This window comes from Crotalus tigris, unplaced genomic scaffold, assembly GCF_016545835.1.
Source record: "Crotalus tigris isolate CLP2741 ecotype Arizona unplaced genomic scaffold, ASM1654583v1 scf7180000017765.3138416, whole genome shotgun sequence".
NCBI classification, from domain to species: Eukaryota; Metazoa; Chordata; class Lepidosauria; order Squamata; family Viperidae; genus Crotalus; species Crotalus tigris.
In genome coordinates, this window is record NW_024096620.1 from 604,672 (window position 1) to 621,855 (window position 17,184).

The 17,184-nt window shown below is 36.6% G+C and overlaps 1 protein-coding gene across 4 annotated transcripts in view; it reads left to right on the forward strand.

Moving 5' to 3' along the window:
- COL28A1 (collagen type XXVIII alpha 1 chain) overlaps positions 1-8,083 on the forward strand; it is a 111,197-nt gene extending 103,114 nt beyond the window's left edge. For all 4 annotated transcript variants that reach the window (XM_039341439.1, XM_039341440.1, XM_039341438.1 and 1 more), the window contains exons 31-36: positions 538-574; positions 1,994-2,548; positions 3,672-3,775; positions 3,924-4,143; positions 6,759-6,933; positions 7,123-8,083. In XM_039341439.1, coding sequence (XP_039197373.1) covers positions 538-574; positions 1,994-2,548; positions 3,672-3,775; positions 3,924-4,143; positions 6,759-6,931 — 1,089 coding nt within the window. In that variant the 3' untranslated portion in view covers positions 6,932-6,933; positions 7,123-8,083. The remainder of the gene's footprint in view (positions 1-537; positions 575-1,993; positions 2,549-3,671; positions 3,776-3,923; positions 4,144-6,758; positions 6,934-7,122) is intronic.
- The last annotated feature ends 9,101 nt before the right edge of the window (positions 8,084-17,184 follow it).

Sequence of the window (17,184 nt, forward strand, 5' to 3'; positions counted from 1 at the left end):
TTGAACAGTGCTAGATTGGAATTTACCAGTATTTCTAATTTATTTGCATATAGCCAATTGTGAAATTAAAGCCATATTTAGTGATAATATATATTGATTGTGTCCATGTATAAATAGCCCGGTTAGTTGCTCCCTTGTTTAACAAAACTCCATATGATGGCAGTGTACATTTTCTGGTGAATCAATCAATAAAGAGCAGCTATATTTTAAGTCTACTCAGTGTTTTTTTTTTTGTTAAAAAAAAAAGGTGTCAGAACTCACCCATGACATACAACCCGCCTTACCTACCCTACAAGGTTCCATCCAAAAAAGATGCCGGAACTCCGTTCTGGGCATTCTAAGACAAAAAAAGCCCTGAGTCTACTAAGGGAGAGTTATGTTAGCCTTACTGACTTGGGCTATTCAAAGAACATACTTTTGTCCCTGTGATTCAATTAAACATGCTGTAAAAGTATAGCTTATTGAAAACTATTTTTAAAAAACACCTATGGTATTTCTAATTCTGAAAGACCAAACTAAGGTCTTGCTCTCTTTCAGAAAGAAGAAATAATCAAACTCATTATGGAGATATGTGGTAAGATCTACTTAAGGAAAGAAATCATTTTACTGTAAAAATCACTTTTGCTTAAAGAATTTAAAATAAATCTTATCAGTATATATTGCAATTAAAATTGTTGAGTGAAAGGAAAAAGAAAACAAAAGTTTGGACAAGCTTCGTATTGGGCTTTATGTTGACAATCTACAGAATATGCAGTGGATACTTCGGTGGTCTCATAAAATGGTTGCCATAGTTGGCATGGCAAGTTCCAAAACCCACTCTAGCTTCTAAGGCCTATCATCCCAGATTACCTCTGTTTTTTCTGGGCATGCTAGGAATATTTGTGTGTTAAAGAGTACTATACAAGAGGAAAAGAATTCTAGTAGTTTTATTCTAAATAAAAATGGATACCCTTACTTGGTCTAAAAGTTGCACAGTTATAGAAACTATTGATAGAATAACTACTTGCACATCATCAGAGAAACAAGTATTGGAGATTATAATTAAGTGTAAAATTTGTACATGTTAATTTTCATGACTTTTTTCAAATTTGGGAATTATTGTAATGTAAGGTGAATCTGTAAAGTGAAACTCTATTGTTTTTCTGTGGTGAGGCATTTTTACAAGCTAATTATCAATGTGTCTGCTGTACAATCTTCTGCCTAGGCATTAATAGTAGATGAACAGTTTCAAAACATTGCCTCTTTAGGAACTGTGGTGGCACAGTGGTTAGAATGCAGTATTGCAGGCCAACTCTCACTGCCAGGAGTTCAATCCTGACTGATTCAAGGTTCGCTCAGGTGTCCATCCTTCTGAGGTTGGTTAAAATGAGGATCCAGATTGTTGGGGGCAATGTGCTGACTCTGTAAACCATTTAGAGAGTGCTATAAAGCAGAGGATCTCAACGCCTGGACTGCAGCCCATTACTGTGCCTTGAGCCATTCAGAATCGGGTCATGGAAGTGGTAGGCGAGTACAAGCATCTCCAAGTGCTGGTACACACATGCTTAGTTACACAAATGGAGCTGTGTGTCCATGCATGCCCACTTTCACATAGAACCATTCCCTTTCCTCTCCTCGGCCGGTCCACAAAGCTGGAAAGGTTGAGAATCTCTGCTATAAAGCACTATGAAGTGGTGTATAAGTCTATTTGATATTGCTATTTATCAAATCAAATCTGAACCTGATTCAATGCCTTGATATAGAGTTTGAAAAATACATGCCCACATGACTAAGCTTTTTTTCTATTTTTCAACTCTCCATGGGAGGGGAAACAGGCACCTTTTATCTGTTTATTTATAAAATTTGTATGACTGCCCATTTTAAATACAACTCTGGGTAGCTGATATGAGAAATGCTTCATGTTATTTCATATTTTGGAGACCTTATTAGTTCTTGGAAAATCATACATATAACAAATTGCCTACACTCTTATTCTATCTACCACTTATTTCAGGCTGTGGTGTTAAGTGCAGAGAAAATCCTTTGGAACTTGTGTTTGTGATTGACAGCTCTGAAAGTGTTGGGCCTGAAAACTTTGAAAGGATTAAACGGTTTGTAAAAACTATAATTGACACTATCACAGTCAACCAAGCCACAACCCGAATTGGCATCATCAATTTTAGCCTCAAAGTAGATGTGGTGTCCACACTGCAGCAATTTCCTACCAAAGACACTTTGAAAAACGCTGTTGATGCAATGCAGTATTATGGGGAAGGCACATACACTGCTACAGCTATCAGCAAAGCCACAGAGATATTTCAGATGGCTAGACAAGGAGTTAGAAAAGTGGCAATGGTTATAACAGATGGGCAGGCAGATCAACGTGACCCGTATAAACTGGAAGCAGTGGTGAGAGATGCCCATGCCCTCAACATAGAAATTTTTGTAATTGGAGTGGTACAGAAGACTGATCCCAACTTTGAAAATTTTCGAAAAGAAATGGATTTAATTGCTACTGATCCAGACAGTGATCATGTTTACCAGATCGATGACTTCATGACTCTGCAAGGTAAGAGTGAGATGCCTTGACTTGAACAATGTTATTCACAGAGCTAAACTGTAGTTCCATCACACTATGATATATATGATGACAAGAAATCTTTATAAACCTATAGTATTAATTGTCAGTCATCTTGGATAAACCAGACATGAAACAAGACTAGATGAACTAGATCTATTTTATTGTAAGGTGACATTGACAGAAACTTGCAGATCTGACAGTAAAAAACTTCCTGCCATCACTTTTAACTGCTAGATCTACTAGAGTCCTTTTTTAGTTTCTTTCTCTGATCATTAAACCACCGGGACCTCCTTCCTATCTTGTCTGCTTTCCTTCCCCCCTTTACCCAAGATAATTCCCATATCCCATTACAATAATTAGTTGAAAAATACGACCTTATAAAAATAAAGAAATTGTTGCATGGGAAAATGAAACAATCACATCAGTAGCAGACATTAGGTGGAGTCTTTTTAGAATGAATTGACTATGAAAATTCATTTAGTCATATCCCTTTGATACTCTTAAAGCACTACAATGCTTTAAACTTTAGAATAAGGGTCATATTGGAAGATCAGATGATGGAATTGTTTATTTAAACTTTGATCATCCAAAACACATAAAAAGCAAAGAAAGTCATTCAGATCTGTTTCTCTTCTTTCTACTCCAAATGAATGGTTTTCTCTTTCACTGAACTCCAAATCAAAGGATTTTGCTAAATGTAAAATGGGCATTGATAAAAATGGACAATACTCTGCACCACTTCAATCTTTCTGAGTAATTTTGAATTTTGAGACATGCTCCCTAAATAGCTGCCATGGCCCCATTCACAAAATTACTGTCAAAACACATTTATTTACCAGAAATAAACTATTTGTGACAAATTGCTATTGGCATTTTATGGGATCTAAGTTCTTTAAATAAGCTGGTATTGTACTTTGAAACATGCTACCTTTCTCTCTCTCTCTCTCTCTTTCCCTCCCCCCCTCACCATATATATGGTCAAAAAAAGGTCACATCTAATTTCAAGTAATTCCTCCTTCCCCCCCTCAAAATAGATCACATCTAATTTCAATTAATTCCTATCTATACACAATTCCATTGTATAATACTGTTTTATTTTTCATATGTTTAGCTCTTGAGGATAAGATTTTCAAACAAATTTGTGAAAATGACTTGAGTTCCTATATCACCAAAGTGCTTAGTGCCCCCTCACTACAGCCAGAGACTAGTGATTCTGTAAGTATTACTAAAAATGACATTTGTACAGGAGGGGCAAACATTTAATGATCGAATTCATGCTTTGTGCAAGTCCACAGTCTTTGAATTAAGCATTGCTAAATTTTATTACTGTTTTTTTTCTTTATTGTAAATATACTTTTCAAAGAGACCCAGTGAGAAAGGAGCATCCTATTTGGATCGGGATCACAATGTTTCCTCAACCACTTCCAAGCATATTCCTGACCATCATAGACGGCCAGTCAGCCAAGATTATTTGGAATCTAGCACTCACCATCCGGATTTAACAGTTGTATCTAATGTAACTAGACATGTGCAACCTACACCAGCTGTTGTTCCACTTCCTACAGTAATACATGTTATGAAAGGTATGGAAGCTTTCAGTTCTAAAGCTGAAGAGATAAAATGGATGAGTAGACTTAATAAAACAATTTTTTTTGTTATCAGAGGAATCTTATGGTAGTTTCTAATATCAAAAACCAAAAACAGAAATTCACAATTGCTTTGCTTCGCTTCTATTCTTCCTTTCTTTTGCACTGGCACTATTCACACTACTTTCTTGCCTCTACATGAAAAGTCAAAGCAGTCAGGGAGCCACAGCCTAGGATGACAGTAGGTGGCATCAGGACCCACCACTTCTCCCTGGCCCTTATGAGTCTGAACTTGTACTGGGCCCATGAACTGCATCATAATCTTAACACTTAACAGGGAGACAGAGGATCAGCTAGCAATGGAATATTTCTATATGCCAGCCAAACCTTGTATACAATGGCTCACATTGTTAACTCATATGTTCAGCTATACCTAGTTCTTGCAAACCTTCTTTGAGACTTCAGTCTTTGCTTGATTGTAATGATGAACGCTTTCATGTCTTGTAAACTTTAGGAGGAGCTTTATTCCCTTTTAATAAATTATATTATTATAAGTGCCCAGACTGTGCTTATGATTACATCTTTCAGTTGTTGAGACTCAACAGTTGAGAGTCAGCCTGGCATGCCATCAACCATTGTTTTTATCTGGCAGCAAAGTTCTAGAGACAGTTTATCATGAATAAATGATAAATTGTGGTGCAGACAGTCTGGGTTAAGAGCCAATAAATAACTTGTATTTATGAACAGACTGCCTATTACCAAAGTGACAGAGTTCTCCTTCCTTGATCTGACAAACTCCTGAAGCTACGCAATGTTTTCGTGAACTGCTGAAACTGCGTATTTTAAATGAACAGTAACGTTACGTTTTCAGAGGTTTTCAGTGGTTTGAGAAAACACTGTGCATCTTCAATGCTTTGTTGTTTGAGGCAGGAGAATGCTATCTGTCATTCTTAGTAATAGACAGTAAGAAGCCTATTCCTAAGAACAAATTCTCACTTAAATACAAATTTGAGACAGAAGGATGGGTCTCATTCTTAACTTAAGGATTGCCTGTATACACCTATGTATACCATTCTTGGTGGCTTAGAATCAGATGGTCTAGGTCAGGGGTAGGCAAACTTGGCTCTTTTATGACTCATGGACTTCAACTCCCAGAATTATTTTCCACAGAAAAAAGAAAAGAGTCCTTTCTTAGATGCTTTATCCCTTCTATGGGCTGAAATTTGTCTTGTTGTCTTGTTGGTTGCGCCTCTTTCTCTTGCCTTCCAATGTTATTCTTAGCCCTTGACATCTAATCAACACATTTAAAATGCAAGAGGGAATTAAATCTAAGTTTCTTCATTTATTGGTGTTCGTCTCACCTTCCATCTCCCTATTTTCTACAGAAAGCAAATAAGACGGAGCAATAGTACATAACAATTAATGAACAACCAATGAAAATAAAAAAGCATAATTTATTTGTATAGATCTCAAGAATGAGTATATGTGATATTTAAACATTCAACAGACTGAAAAAACTGGAGAACCAATTTGGTCTAGTGGTTAAGGCAGTATAGGGAAGTCCTCAATTTACAACTATTTGTTTAGCAATGGCACTGAAAAAAGTGATTTATAACCATTTTTCATACTTACAACTTTTACAGCGTTCCCCTGGTCATGTGATCAACATTCGAATGCTTGGCAATTGCATGTATTTATGTCCCAAGTTCATGTGATCACCTTTTGTGACCTTCTGACAAGCAAAGTTAATGGGAAAGCCAGATTCTCTTAATAACCATGTTATTGACTTAACAACTGTGGCAAAAAAGGTCATAAAATGGGAAAAACTTAGTTAACAACTATCTTGCTCAGCAACAGAAATTTTGAACTCAGTTGTGGCCATTAAACAAGGACAAACTATAATCTAGAAAATTGGAGACTATAGGTTAATCCCACCTTAGCCATGAAAGCCAGTTGGGTGACCTTGGACCAGTTACTCTCTCTCAGCCCTACTTACCTCACAGGTTGTTGTGGCAAAAATAGGAAGAAGAAGATGTGTTAGATATGTTCACTTCCATGAGTTAATTGTAAAAGTAATAAAGGCAGGTTATAAATAAATAAAGGGAAAGTCAGTTAATTATAAAGAAAATCTTAATTTTTATTTATTTTTTATTACATTTCTATGCCTTCCATTTCCCCTACAAGGTCAGTCTGGGCAGCTTATTCTATCAATTACATGTCTTATTAAGTAAAAGCCCAATTGACTAAAGGGATTTCTGTTTATAGTAATTTTAAAAAGTACTGATTGGAATATGGTCGAAACTTGGAAGGTGAATATACTGTGTATTATTAATCTTTGAACCCTCCGAGCATTACAAAGGAGGATTGTATCTGCCAGTCAATCAGCACTATGTACAGCTAGCACTACAGCAATCTTGCAGAACCAGTTAAGGCAGGGAACGCTAAGAGTGTCATGAAAGCTGAAAACAATGCAATTGTAACTCTTACTTACATTGCATAATAAAAATACAGGTAGTGACAATGATTTGTAGTAATAAAGTTGTGTAGACAAAACATTTCAGCTTCTATAGAAGTACATCAAAACAATAAATATACATATATATTGTTTTCAGAAACCAGGTGTTTAGAACCAATGAAAACTGGAAGCTGCCGAAATTATCGAGTGAAATGGTTTTATGCCAAGGATACAAATTCTTGTGCCCGATTTTGGTATGGAGGTTGTGAAGGCAACCAGAATAGGTTTGAAACCGAACAAGAGTGCCAAGCAATTTGTGTTCAAGGATAAAGGTGAGATGTCTTAAATAAGATGTTTCTATTTATGTATTTTATTTATTTTGAAATAGCGATGCAAACCTTTTCCTTAAATAAACATATTGGTTGTTTAAGGTTGAACTAATCTGAACTGTATGCTCTCTAAAAATCTGTACATGTAAATTTTTTTAGGAGTTAATATTAAAATGTATTTCTCTCTTACAGAAATCACAAGATGTTATAAGAAAATGAAGCCAAAGTTTGCATAAAAGAAATTCAAATGCTGTATTAATAGTACTTCTATAATATACTTGGTGCTTTTATGAAACACTGACTTTTATAGTTTTATAATGTCTTATAATGGTATGATATGATATAGATTATAGTGTAATACAATATTGTATCTTTATAGATGATAGTTTTACTTGATAAAAAGCAGTTTACATTTTTATGCTTATTGATCTATATTTCAGGAGCAATTTTTAATAAGCTAGATATCAAAGATCATCATAATTTAGCCTTCATAAATATGGTTTTATTATGCTGAAGTGAAAATATTCTGTACCACTCAATATATAGAATAGAATGTGAATTTTAGATCATCATCAGAAACTGCAACAGCAACAAATGGACAACTGTATCATAATTAGGAACTTTCAAAATAGAATCTTTCCCTATGGATACAGCTATAACTCTTTTCCTATATCAAAGCCTATGTAGTCTTGAAGCTAAGGATAATGAAAATCTGGTTGTTTGCTGCTTCCCCTTTGGGTATCTTTCTTCAGATGCCAAGATCCAGCTATAATTGTAGCAACAAGCCACAGAGAATAATTAATGGCTACAGGTGTCCTGTTCATATCAAGACACCATCCTGCCAATTTAGTAATACATTTTAAGACTATTAAGGATAGTTTCTTATGCAAAAATCTCTGAGTAAAACAGGACCAGTATTTTGAATGTTATTGTTATTCCATATACTCTTGTTTCTCAGGGGTCTTAAACAAAAGATGAAAATAAATTCATAGTAAATGTCAAAATCAATTATAGAAGAATAAGGGAAAGCACTGACAGATGTATATAAGTATATTTTTTCATACTGTATTTTTCTTTTAAACTATATCTCTGCACCAAAAGTACTGTATATGCTAAAACTGATGAGTCATAATTAAACGTATCATATAAACAAGTTGTTCAGTTGCAAAGTCATGTTCAACTCTTTGTGACCCAATGGACCATAGTATGCCAGGTCCTTCTGTCCTCCACTGTCTCCTAAAATTTGCCCAAATTTATGTTTATTGGGCCAATGACACTGTCTAACCATCTCATACTCTGCCATCCCCTTCTTCTAGTGCAGTGGTTCTCAACCTGTGGGTCGGGACCCCATTTGGGGTCGAATGACCATTTCACGGGGGTCGCCAAACAACACAGTCCGCCATTTTTTCCCCCTTTTCCTTAGCTGTGCTACTCCCTTTTATTCTATTGGCTTTTGAAAGCCAATAGAATAGACTCTCTTGAATAGAGTCTAATTCTATTGGCTTTCAAAAGCCAAAAGGAATTGTCCAGGCTGTCTCTGCCCTGCTGAGCCCGCCAAAAGTCCCATTCTGCAAATGGTGCTGCACCAGTTGAGTAGTTCTCGACTTACGACCGTTGAGTAGTCCTCAACTTATGACAAGTTGGGGGTCGCGGCATTAAAAAGGTTGAGAACCACTGTTCTATTGCCTTCAATCTTTCTCAATATCAGGTTCTTTTCCAATGAATTCTTTCTTCTCATTTGGTGGTCAAAGAATTTGAGCATCAGTTTCAGTATCTGTCCTAAAAGAGAGCAATCAAGGTTGATTTTCCTTTAAGATTGACTGATTTGATCTTTTTGTATCCAAGAGATTCTCAAGAATCTTTTCCACCATCATAATTTAAAAGCATCAATAGTTCAGTACTCAGCCTTCTTTACAGTCCAGCTCTCACAAACATATAGTACTACTGAGAAAATCATAGCTTTGACTAAACACATGAACAAGAGGGCTGTTTTATTTGAAAGTGTGGTAATGTGAACATTTCTCCATAAACTTAAATCAATTCAGCTAAAAGATAAAAGTGTTGAAGTTAGCAACGAATATGACCATAGAGCCTACATTGGCTAGCAAAATCTTGCCATGATTTCAGGTAGAACATAGTTGGTTAGCTGTGAAAAAGGAGATAAACAAGGACACATTACCAAGGATTGCTATACTATATAAGTCTTCATCCCTATACAAAGCAACAGGTTGAATAAATTGTGGTTCCTCAGGGATATTGTAAAACCATATTGAGTTAGCTCATGAAACTCTGTAGAATGGACATATGGGTTGGGATAGGACCATTTATAAGATCTTATCAGATCCTGGATAATTTCTATTTGCCAGGGATCTATAAAGAGGTGACCCAATACTGCAAAATATCTTTATATCTTTAGTCCCATCCTTTTTTCAAAAGTTACCATGGATATTACCATGTTCCAATAAAGACAATGAGTATGTTCTGGTGGTATGTGACTATGCCAGTGGGTACCCTGAAGCAGTTCCTTTAAGAAATATGACCACTAAACATATAATGGAGGAACTAGTCATAATTTAAAATTGAGTAGATATACCACAAGAGATTCTTACAGATCAAGGCACAAATTTCCAATATCTATATGCAGACCTGGGAATAAAAGGGTGCATTACACACAGGCAAATGGTCTTATGGAACGGATGAATTTAAGAATGTGTTAAAGAATATGCTAAAAAAGAATATGTTAAAAAAATACACAGAGCAGGACCCAAAACATTGAAACACTTGGCTGCCATTTCTGCTGTTCATATATAGAGAGGTTCCACAGGCATCCACAAGTTTTAGCCCTTTTGAATTATTATATGGGAAAGAACATTGTGATATATTAGATATAATTAAAGAAGGGTGGACTGGAAACCTAGAAACCTGACTGAATACATCCTGACACAAAGGAATAAGTTGAAGGCCATAGAACATTTCACCCAGAAACTTTTAGCAACTGCCAGGGAAAGCCAAAAACACAATATGATCAGGGGTTAAAGACTAAGAAATTTGATGTAGGGGACCAAATCTTATTATTATTGCCAAGTAAAGAAAGTAAACTACAAGCACAGTGAAGGCCCCTGTGTAATAAGGAGAAGAATTGGTCTAGTAAATTATGAACCTCCTACAGAAATGGCACAGTAGAGTTGCTCTGGGATGGCCCTATTGGTACTGAAAGAAAGTAATCCAAACTTAGTGGATCAAGCTTGGAAGGTACTACAGCAACCATCCCAAGGAATCATGCATATAAATCTTTAGCTAAGAGAGAATCAAAAAGATGAGATAAGAAGAATATTGGAGAATTATAAATGGTTACTGGACAGCCAGGTACAACTACCTTGGTGGAACCCAGGATAGGTATGGGGGAAACCTGACCTATCTGACAATGCTTGAATGGTTGAAAGAGGTGCTACAAAAGAAAAGTTTGTTCCAGACAAACGTAATAGAAGTATCTATCAATGAATGGTATTGACATTTCTGTTGGTGCCAAAAGCTGAATAGTGACATAAGGTTTTGGGTAGACTTCTGGCAGAGTGGTGAAATTTGATAGCTAACTGGGACCCAGAATGGACAAGTTTCTGGATGAGTGGAGAAGCCAAATATCTGTCTTCTGTAGACTTAAAAAAGGGATAATGACAAATCCTACCAAAACCCCAGTCCAGAAAAAAGACTTGTCAATATTTGTCAGTTCCCCAAGAGTTTTTTTTCAGTTTAAGAAAATGTAATTTGGCTACATTGGGTGCCTACCACCTTCATGAGATTAATGAACAAAATCCTTCCCAGGCAAAGAAAATGATGTGCATTTTATTTAGATGATATCTGGGAGGATCATGTGCATCATGAGGAAAGCAGTGGAACGTCTAAGGGAAGCTGGACTTACTCTGAACCAGAAAATGCTACTTGAATTTTCAAGAAACCCAATACCTGAGGTTTATGGTAGAAAAGGGATAAATAAAACCTGAACAGAGGGAGATGGAAACTCTGAGATAAATAGAAACTCCCAAAACAAAGAAAGATGTAGTATGTTTTTTCCTGTGATTGGTAGGACATTACAATGGTTTATCCCCAATTCTTCCCCATTGCTCAACCCCTAACAAAGCTAACCAGGAAATCTTCCAAGATAAGTGGGCAAAAGAATGCCAGGAGGCAATTGAAAGGTTAAAAGTGCTCCATGTGGAAAACTGGTGCTGAAGTGACTGGATTTTATGCAATCATTTGTTGTACAAATAGATGCATCCACTGGTTCAGATGCAGTATTGATGCAAAAACAAAAGGACCCCTCTCTCCCAATTCTTTATCAAAGAAACTCCTCCAATAAGAACTATAATACCATCAAGAAAGAGATGTATGCATTGAAATGGGTGATCAATGACCTCCCAATTCTTTATCAAAGAACTCCAATAAGAACCGAACTATAATACCATCAAGAAAGAGATGTATGCTTTCAAAATGAGTGATCAATGACCTCCATGTGTACTTTAGGGGTCAGTAATTCACAGTGATCACCAACCACCAGCCACTCACATTCTTACAGAAGATAAGGAAGACAAATGTTACATATTCTGGTGAGAGAAAAGTTCCCTGAGGATTGGACTGTAGCATTAGTCTGAAAGATTAGACGACTAAAACTCTGGTCCTGGTTACTGACCCAGATTGGATTTTGCAACATTATCCTGGGATGTCCACCTCAGCTCCTTAACATCATCAGGTCCTTTCATGAGGATATGAAGGGCATTGTTGTTTTTGATGGCTTAACATTTGATTCCTTTGACATTCGAAGTAGAGTGAAGCAGGGCTGTGTCCTCACGCCAACTTTATTCAGGATCTTTTTTGCTGTCATACTGAAACATGCTTTTGGAACTGCAACAGAGGGTATCTATCTCCGGACCAGATCAGATGGAAAAACTCTTTAATTTTTCTAGATTGAGAGCAAAGTCTAAAGTCCAGCTGAAATGCCTACGGGATTTCCTCTTCGTTGACGATGTTGCTGTTACTGCTCACTTTGTCGAAAATCTTCCACAACTTATGGACTGTTTTAGCAAGGCCTGCCAAGACTTTGGTCTAACAATCAGCCTGAAAAAAACACAAGTCATGGGTCAGGATGTGGATTCACCTCCCTATATTACAATCTCTGCACAAGAACTGGAGGTTGTCCATGACTTTGTGTACCTCGGCTCAACTATCTCTGACACTCTCTTTAGATACTGAGCTGAATAGATGTATTGGTAAAGTGGCCACCACATTTTCCAGACTCACAAAGAGAGTATGGCTTAATAAGAAGTTGACAGAACATACAAAGATCCAGGTCTATAGAGCCTGTGTCTTGAGCACATTCTTGTATTGCAGTGAGTCTTGGACCCTTTATGTATGGCAGGAGAGAAAGCTGAACACCTTTCATATGCGCTGTCTCCAACATATTCTCAGCATCACCTGGCACGACAAAGTCCCAAATAGTGCATCCTGGAATGTGCTGGAATTTCTAGCATGTATACATTATTGAAACAGCGACGTCTATGCTGGCTTGGGGATGTCGTGAGAATGGCTGATGGTCGGATTCCGAAAGATCTCCTATGTGGAGAACTAGTGCAGGGAAAGCGCCCCAGAGGGAGACCTGAGCTGCGATATAAGGATATCTGCAAGAGGGATCTGAAGGCCTTGGGAATGGGCATTAACAGCTAGGAATCCTTGACTTCTGATCGTTCAGTCTGGAGGCTAAAGACACAGCATGGCCTTCTCAAATTCAAAGAGGCACTTGTGTGGAGGCTGAGGCAAAGAGGCAGTCCCGGAACCAGCGAAATCTGGGGGCTGGACAGGGAACAGATTGTATCTGCCCTCAGTGTGGAAGGGACTGCCACTCTCGAATTGGCCTTTTTAGCCATACCAGATGCTGTTTTAGGACCTCTTTCCAGAGCACAGTGCCATAGTCTCTCGAAACTGAAGGATGCCAATGATGATGATCCTGAGACATATATATTTGCTTTCATTCATGAGTGATTAATTTATCATGCAGGAGAGGACATTTCTGAAGCCTTTTGAGGAGACCCTGGTTCACAATCTCCTTAAAAAGCCATTAATTGATCCCACCTGCCTAAACAATTTTCATTCTGTTTCCCACCTTCCTGTTTTTAGATAGTTGCCTGGGAGCTTCAAAAAGTCTTAAGGAAACAGATTATCTGGGCCCCTGTTAGTTAGGAGTCAGGTCTGTTTATGGCACAGAGACAGAATCGATCACACTTATTGATGATCTCTGGTGAGACCGGGATAGGCTAGTGCAATCATCCTCAGTTTCCTTGATCTCTCAGCTGCCTTTGATACCATCAACCATGGTATACTTTTGGGTTGGAAATGAGGCTAGGGGCAGTTTTGTGCTGAATCAGCACCTTTCTCCAAGACTGGTCCCAATTGGTGTTAATGGGAGTGATAGATTTAGCCCATGGTTTCTCTCTTAGAGCATGCTCTACTCCTTTTTAACATCTACATCAGGGGTGTCAAACTGCCGGCCCACGGGACGGATGTGTCATGTGGAAGCCACACCCACCCCATTGCCGGCAATGGCAAAACCGGCCAGATATGTTGCGTGATGTCATGTGATGTCACTAGTTTGACATGCCTGATCTACATGAAGCCACTAGGTGAGATCATCCATCACCATGGATTGTGGTATCATCAGTATGCTGATGATACTTAACTCTATATCTCCAATCCTGATGACTTAAATGATGGTGTTGCTATCTGAGGCTATGGGAGCCTGGATGTGGGATAACAGGATTTGACTGAACCCCGGCAAGACTCAATGGCTTTAGATGCATGGAGTTCCAAGATCTGAGACTTTGCATTGGATGGGACTACACCAAACAAATCCGGTCCACAACTTGGTGGTTCTTCTAGACCTGCAGCACTTGCTCTAAGAGCAGGTGGCAGCTGCAGCTAGGAGAGCCTTTGCAGTTTTGGGTCGTGCAACAATTGCAGCCTTTTCTGAATCAGGAGTCCCTGCGGTCAGTCATTCAAGTCCTAATCATCTTGCATTTGGAATATTGTCTGTGCTCTACATTAGGCTACCATTGAAAAGCATTTGGAAGGTACAGCTGTTGAAGAGGGAGGTGGTGTGGCAGCTTTTGGAACCACTAAAGTGGCCCATGCCACCTCTGTTTTGTGAGCTGCACTGGCTGCCAGTTTGCTTCTGGGTGCAAATCAAGGTGATGGTTATCACTTTTAAAGCTCTCCATGGCATGGATTTAGGTTCCTTGAGGAATCATCTCATTCCAATGGGATTGACCCATCCCAGTTGTGTCAGAAAAGAATGCATGCTGTAGGCCTGTTGGCCAGGAAATTCTGGCTGGCAGGTCCAGAAGAGCTTTGGAACATCTTGCCCCCCAGAAGGTCAGCTCCCACCCACCTAACCTTCTGATAGAGCTTGAAGACCTGGCTCATCCAGTTGGCTTGGGACTCCAATGGAGAGTATCAGACTGGAGGTGGTTGGTAATAATAAATCCCACCTCCTCCCTGCTCATTTTTGATATTTTTCTTTCTAACATAGTAGAAATGGACAGCAAAACAATTTAATAGTCATTGGCAGAGAACAGAAATAGCCCTCAAAGAAAGAAGTGGTTCTACAAAGTTAGAATATTTTATAGAATATAGTATTAGGATGTTTGATTTGAGCATTTATACTTTTATTAAGAGCCAGAAATCATGTCTTATTTTGTTTTAAGGTATGTTGGCTTATTTACTTGTCACTGTAAGCTTTGAAGAAAACTTTCCTGGGACTGAGATAAGGTGTACTGGTGAAAGACATTTTCTCATTAGATAAATCTGTTTTCACAAAAGATAGAAGCAAGGAAGAGAGGAAGTTCCGTATACTGTAAGTAAAGGAAAGTTCCTTGTATGTGAAGAGTGATTGGGTGACTGTGTAGGGGGGAGGCAGATATAAAAACTATTAAGCTTTCTTAGAAACTTGATATTTGATGCCAATCTACAGAATAAGGTTTGGGACATAAACACCAAAATCTCCTTTTCTTAGAACAAGAACAGGATAGCTGTGAAATACTATAAAATACCCAATTTGTCAAGTAATTGAAACTCTAATGGCAAGGACCATTTTAAAGAATAGGTTGATCAGAAAAATGTGCCCAGTATTTTTCAAATTTCTCATGCTAAATAGCCTTGAGGCACTATAGCACTAGAGCTTCCTATAGCAGCAGCCTTTGACCTTCACAAAAGCTATTCTGTAAATTGCTCTCAGAATAGCAGAAATAGGAGACGACGTGAGTTGCCAGATCTAACCAGTGCCTATACTACCAGACACTCTAGGTGCAAAAATTAGCAAACCAAATGACTAAAGCAATGTATTTATTATAAATGAAAATAAGAAACTTCATAAATGAGAGTCTACCAGAAACGTTTATAGGCCAAAAGTTGCAGCGAGGAGGAAAAAAGTGATATTAAGGAAGATAGGGATATGGACTGAGACAGTTTCCTGATGAAAGCTTAAACAACTGGATTTTGGTTGTCCTTTCTATCAAAAGCTATTATTTTTCAATCAGTTACTTTTTGAATAATTTCTTATTAAATAACATCTGATCCTAAAATTAATCTGCTAATAAAAAAATAGTTGCATATTTATCTCAGCAAAGGAGTCACTGAGACTTTATGAAATTTTGGCAGTGAATTGTTTTTTCAAACTTTCCCCATTATTAGTGTAACAGTAAAATAATGACATATAGAGCAAAGTGTTTGTATACTTCGATTAATTCTAGTTTCCAGAAATTCTCCACACAAGTCAGAGTTATAACATATATTTACTTCATATTTTGTTCAAATAAATCTTCCTTATATGTGACGTATCATTAAGACATACTATATAGTTAAGATAACAAAAAACAATATTCCAAGCAAAAAAGAGAAACAGAAAAGTGTGTGCAATTGTAAAATCAAGACTTTAATAATTTGTCAGCATTGTAACTTAATTCAAAAATATATAATAATATAAAGTATGCCTTGCAAAATAATTTAGCCTGAATAAGATATGCACTACATATATTAAGTTATCAACAGTAAGTATAAAATACAAACTTATATAATGATTTTTAGCAGGATTGTTTAAGTAAAGAATTCTGGAGCATCAAGACAAAAACAGGAAGATTCAACATATACATATACATACTGAAATTGTATCACAGTTCAATGTATAGTATAACATAATAAAGTATAATATAGTAAATAAGTATTATATAGTAAATAAAATATTACAAATGTAAATATATAGAACATTTCAAGTTCAAACACTTTTTAAATGGTCAAAAGAACATCCATTACAGCCAGTAAAACAAAAGCAATCTATTATTGTGTATTTAAAATTTGGACTCTTACCAGTTTTACAAACTCTTATATTTAAATTTGATTAACTGCAACAAAGAATGATGCTGTGAGTTTTGTCAGCTGACTTAATGGATAAACTTCTCTCTTTATATTGAAACTTGAATATCTTGCAAAACATCAGTTTCCAATTTAATAAAGAAATATACTGAAGATATTTGAGAAAAAATAGAAAAAAAAAGAATGACAATGTTGAAGATCCATCTGTCAATAGGACAAAAGTATTTGTTCCAATTGACGATTGAGTCTATGTGTCAGTAAATAAAAGCCTCGAAACTAGTACTGCACACAGTCCCCTGGCATATGAAAAACGAACCAACATATTAGAAAAGGATATAAAAGAACACTATGAAATATATTTAGGAAAATTAATTTGACATTTTCAGTTGAATAAGGTTCCTTATTTAGAAATTTTAAGGTCTTTTTTAACTTTGATTTTAATAACACATCTGGAATATGAACAAATAAAAATTTGTTTGGCATGGACAAAAAATATTTCAATAACTGAATCATATTTATAACAATAAAATAATATTTACTTTTCATTCGAACACCATTTCTAAGACTTTACTTTACCTAAATAATCCAAACTATGAAAAAAAAAATTAAAGATATGAAAAAAAAATACTTAAATAGAAATAAAAGTGTGTATACGTATTTCAACTTAATTCCGCAGAATAATTCTTTAGAAATTTATTTCTCTTGCAAAATATCAATTTCCGATTAAATAGATCAAATAAATTGAAGGGGGGTTTTTTTGAGAAAAAAAATGCAAATAATTCTATCATGAAAAATAAAAAGGAAAAAATACAAATTCATACTAGAAAAAAAATTCTGCCA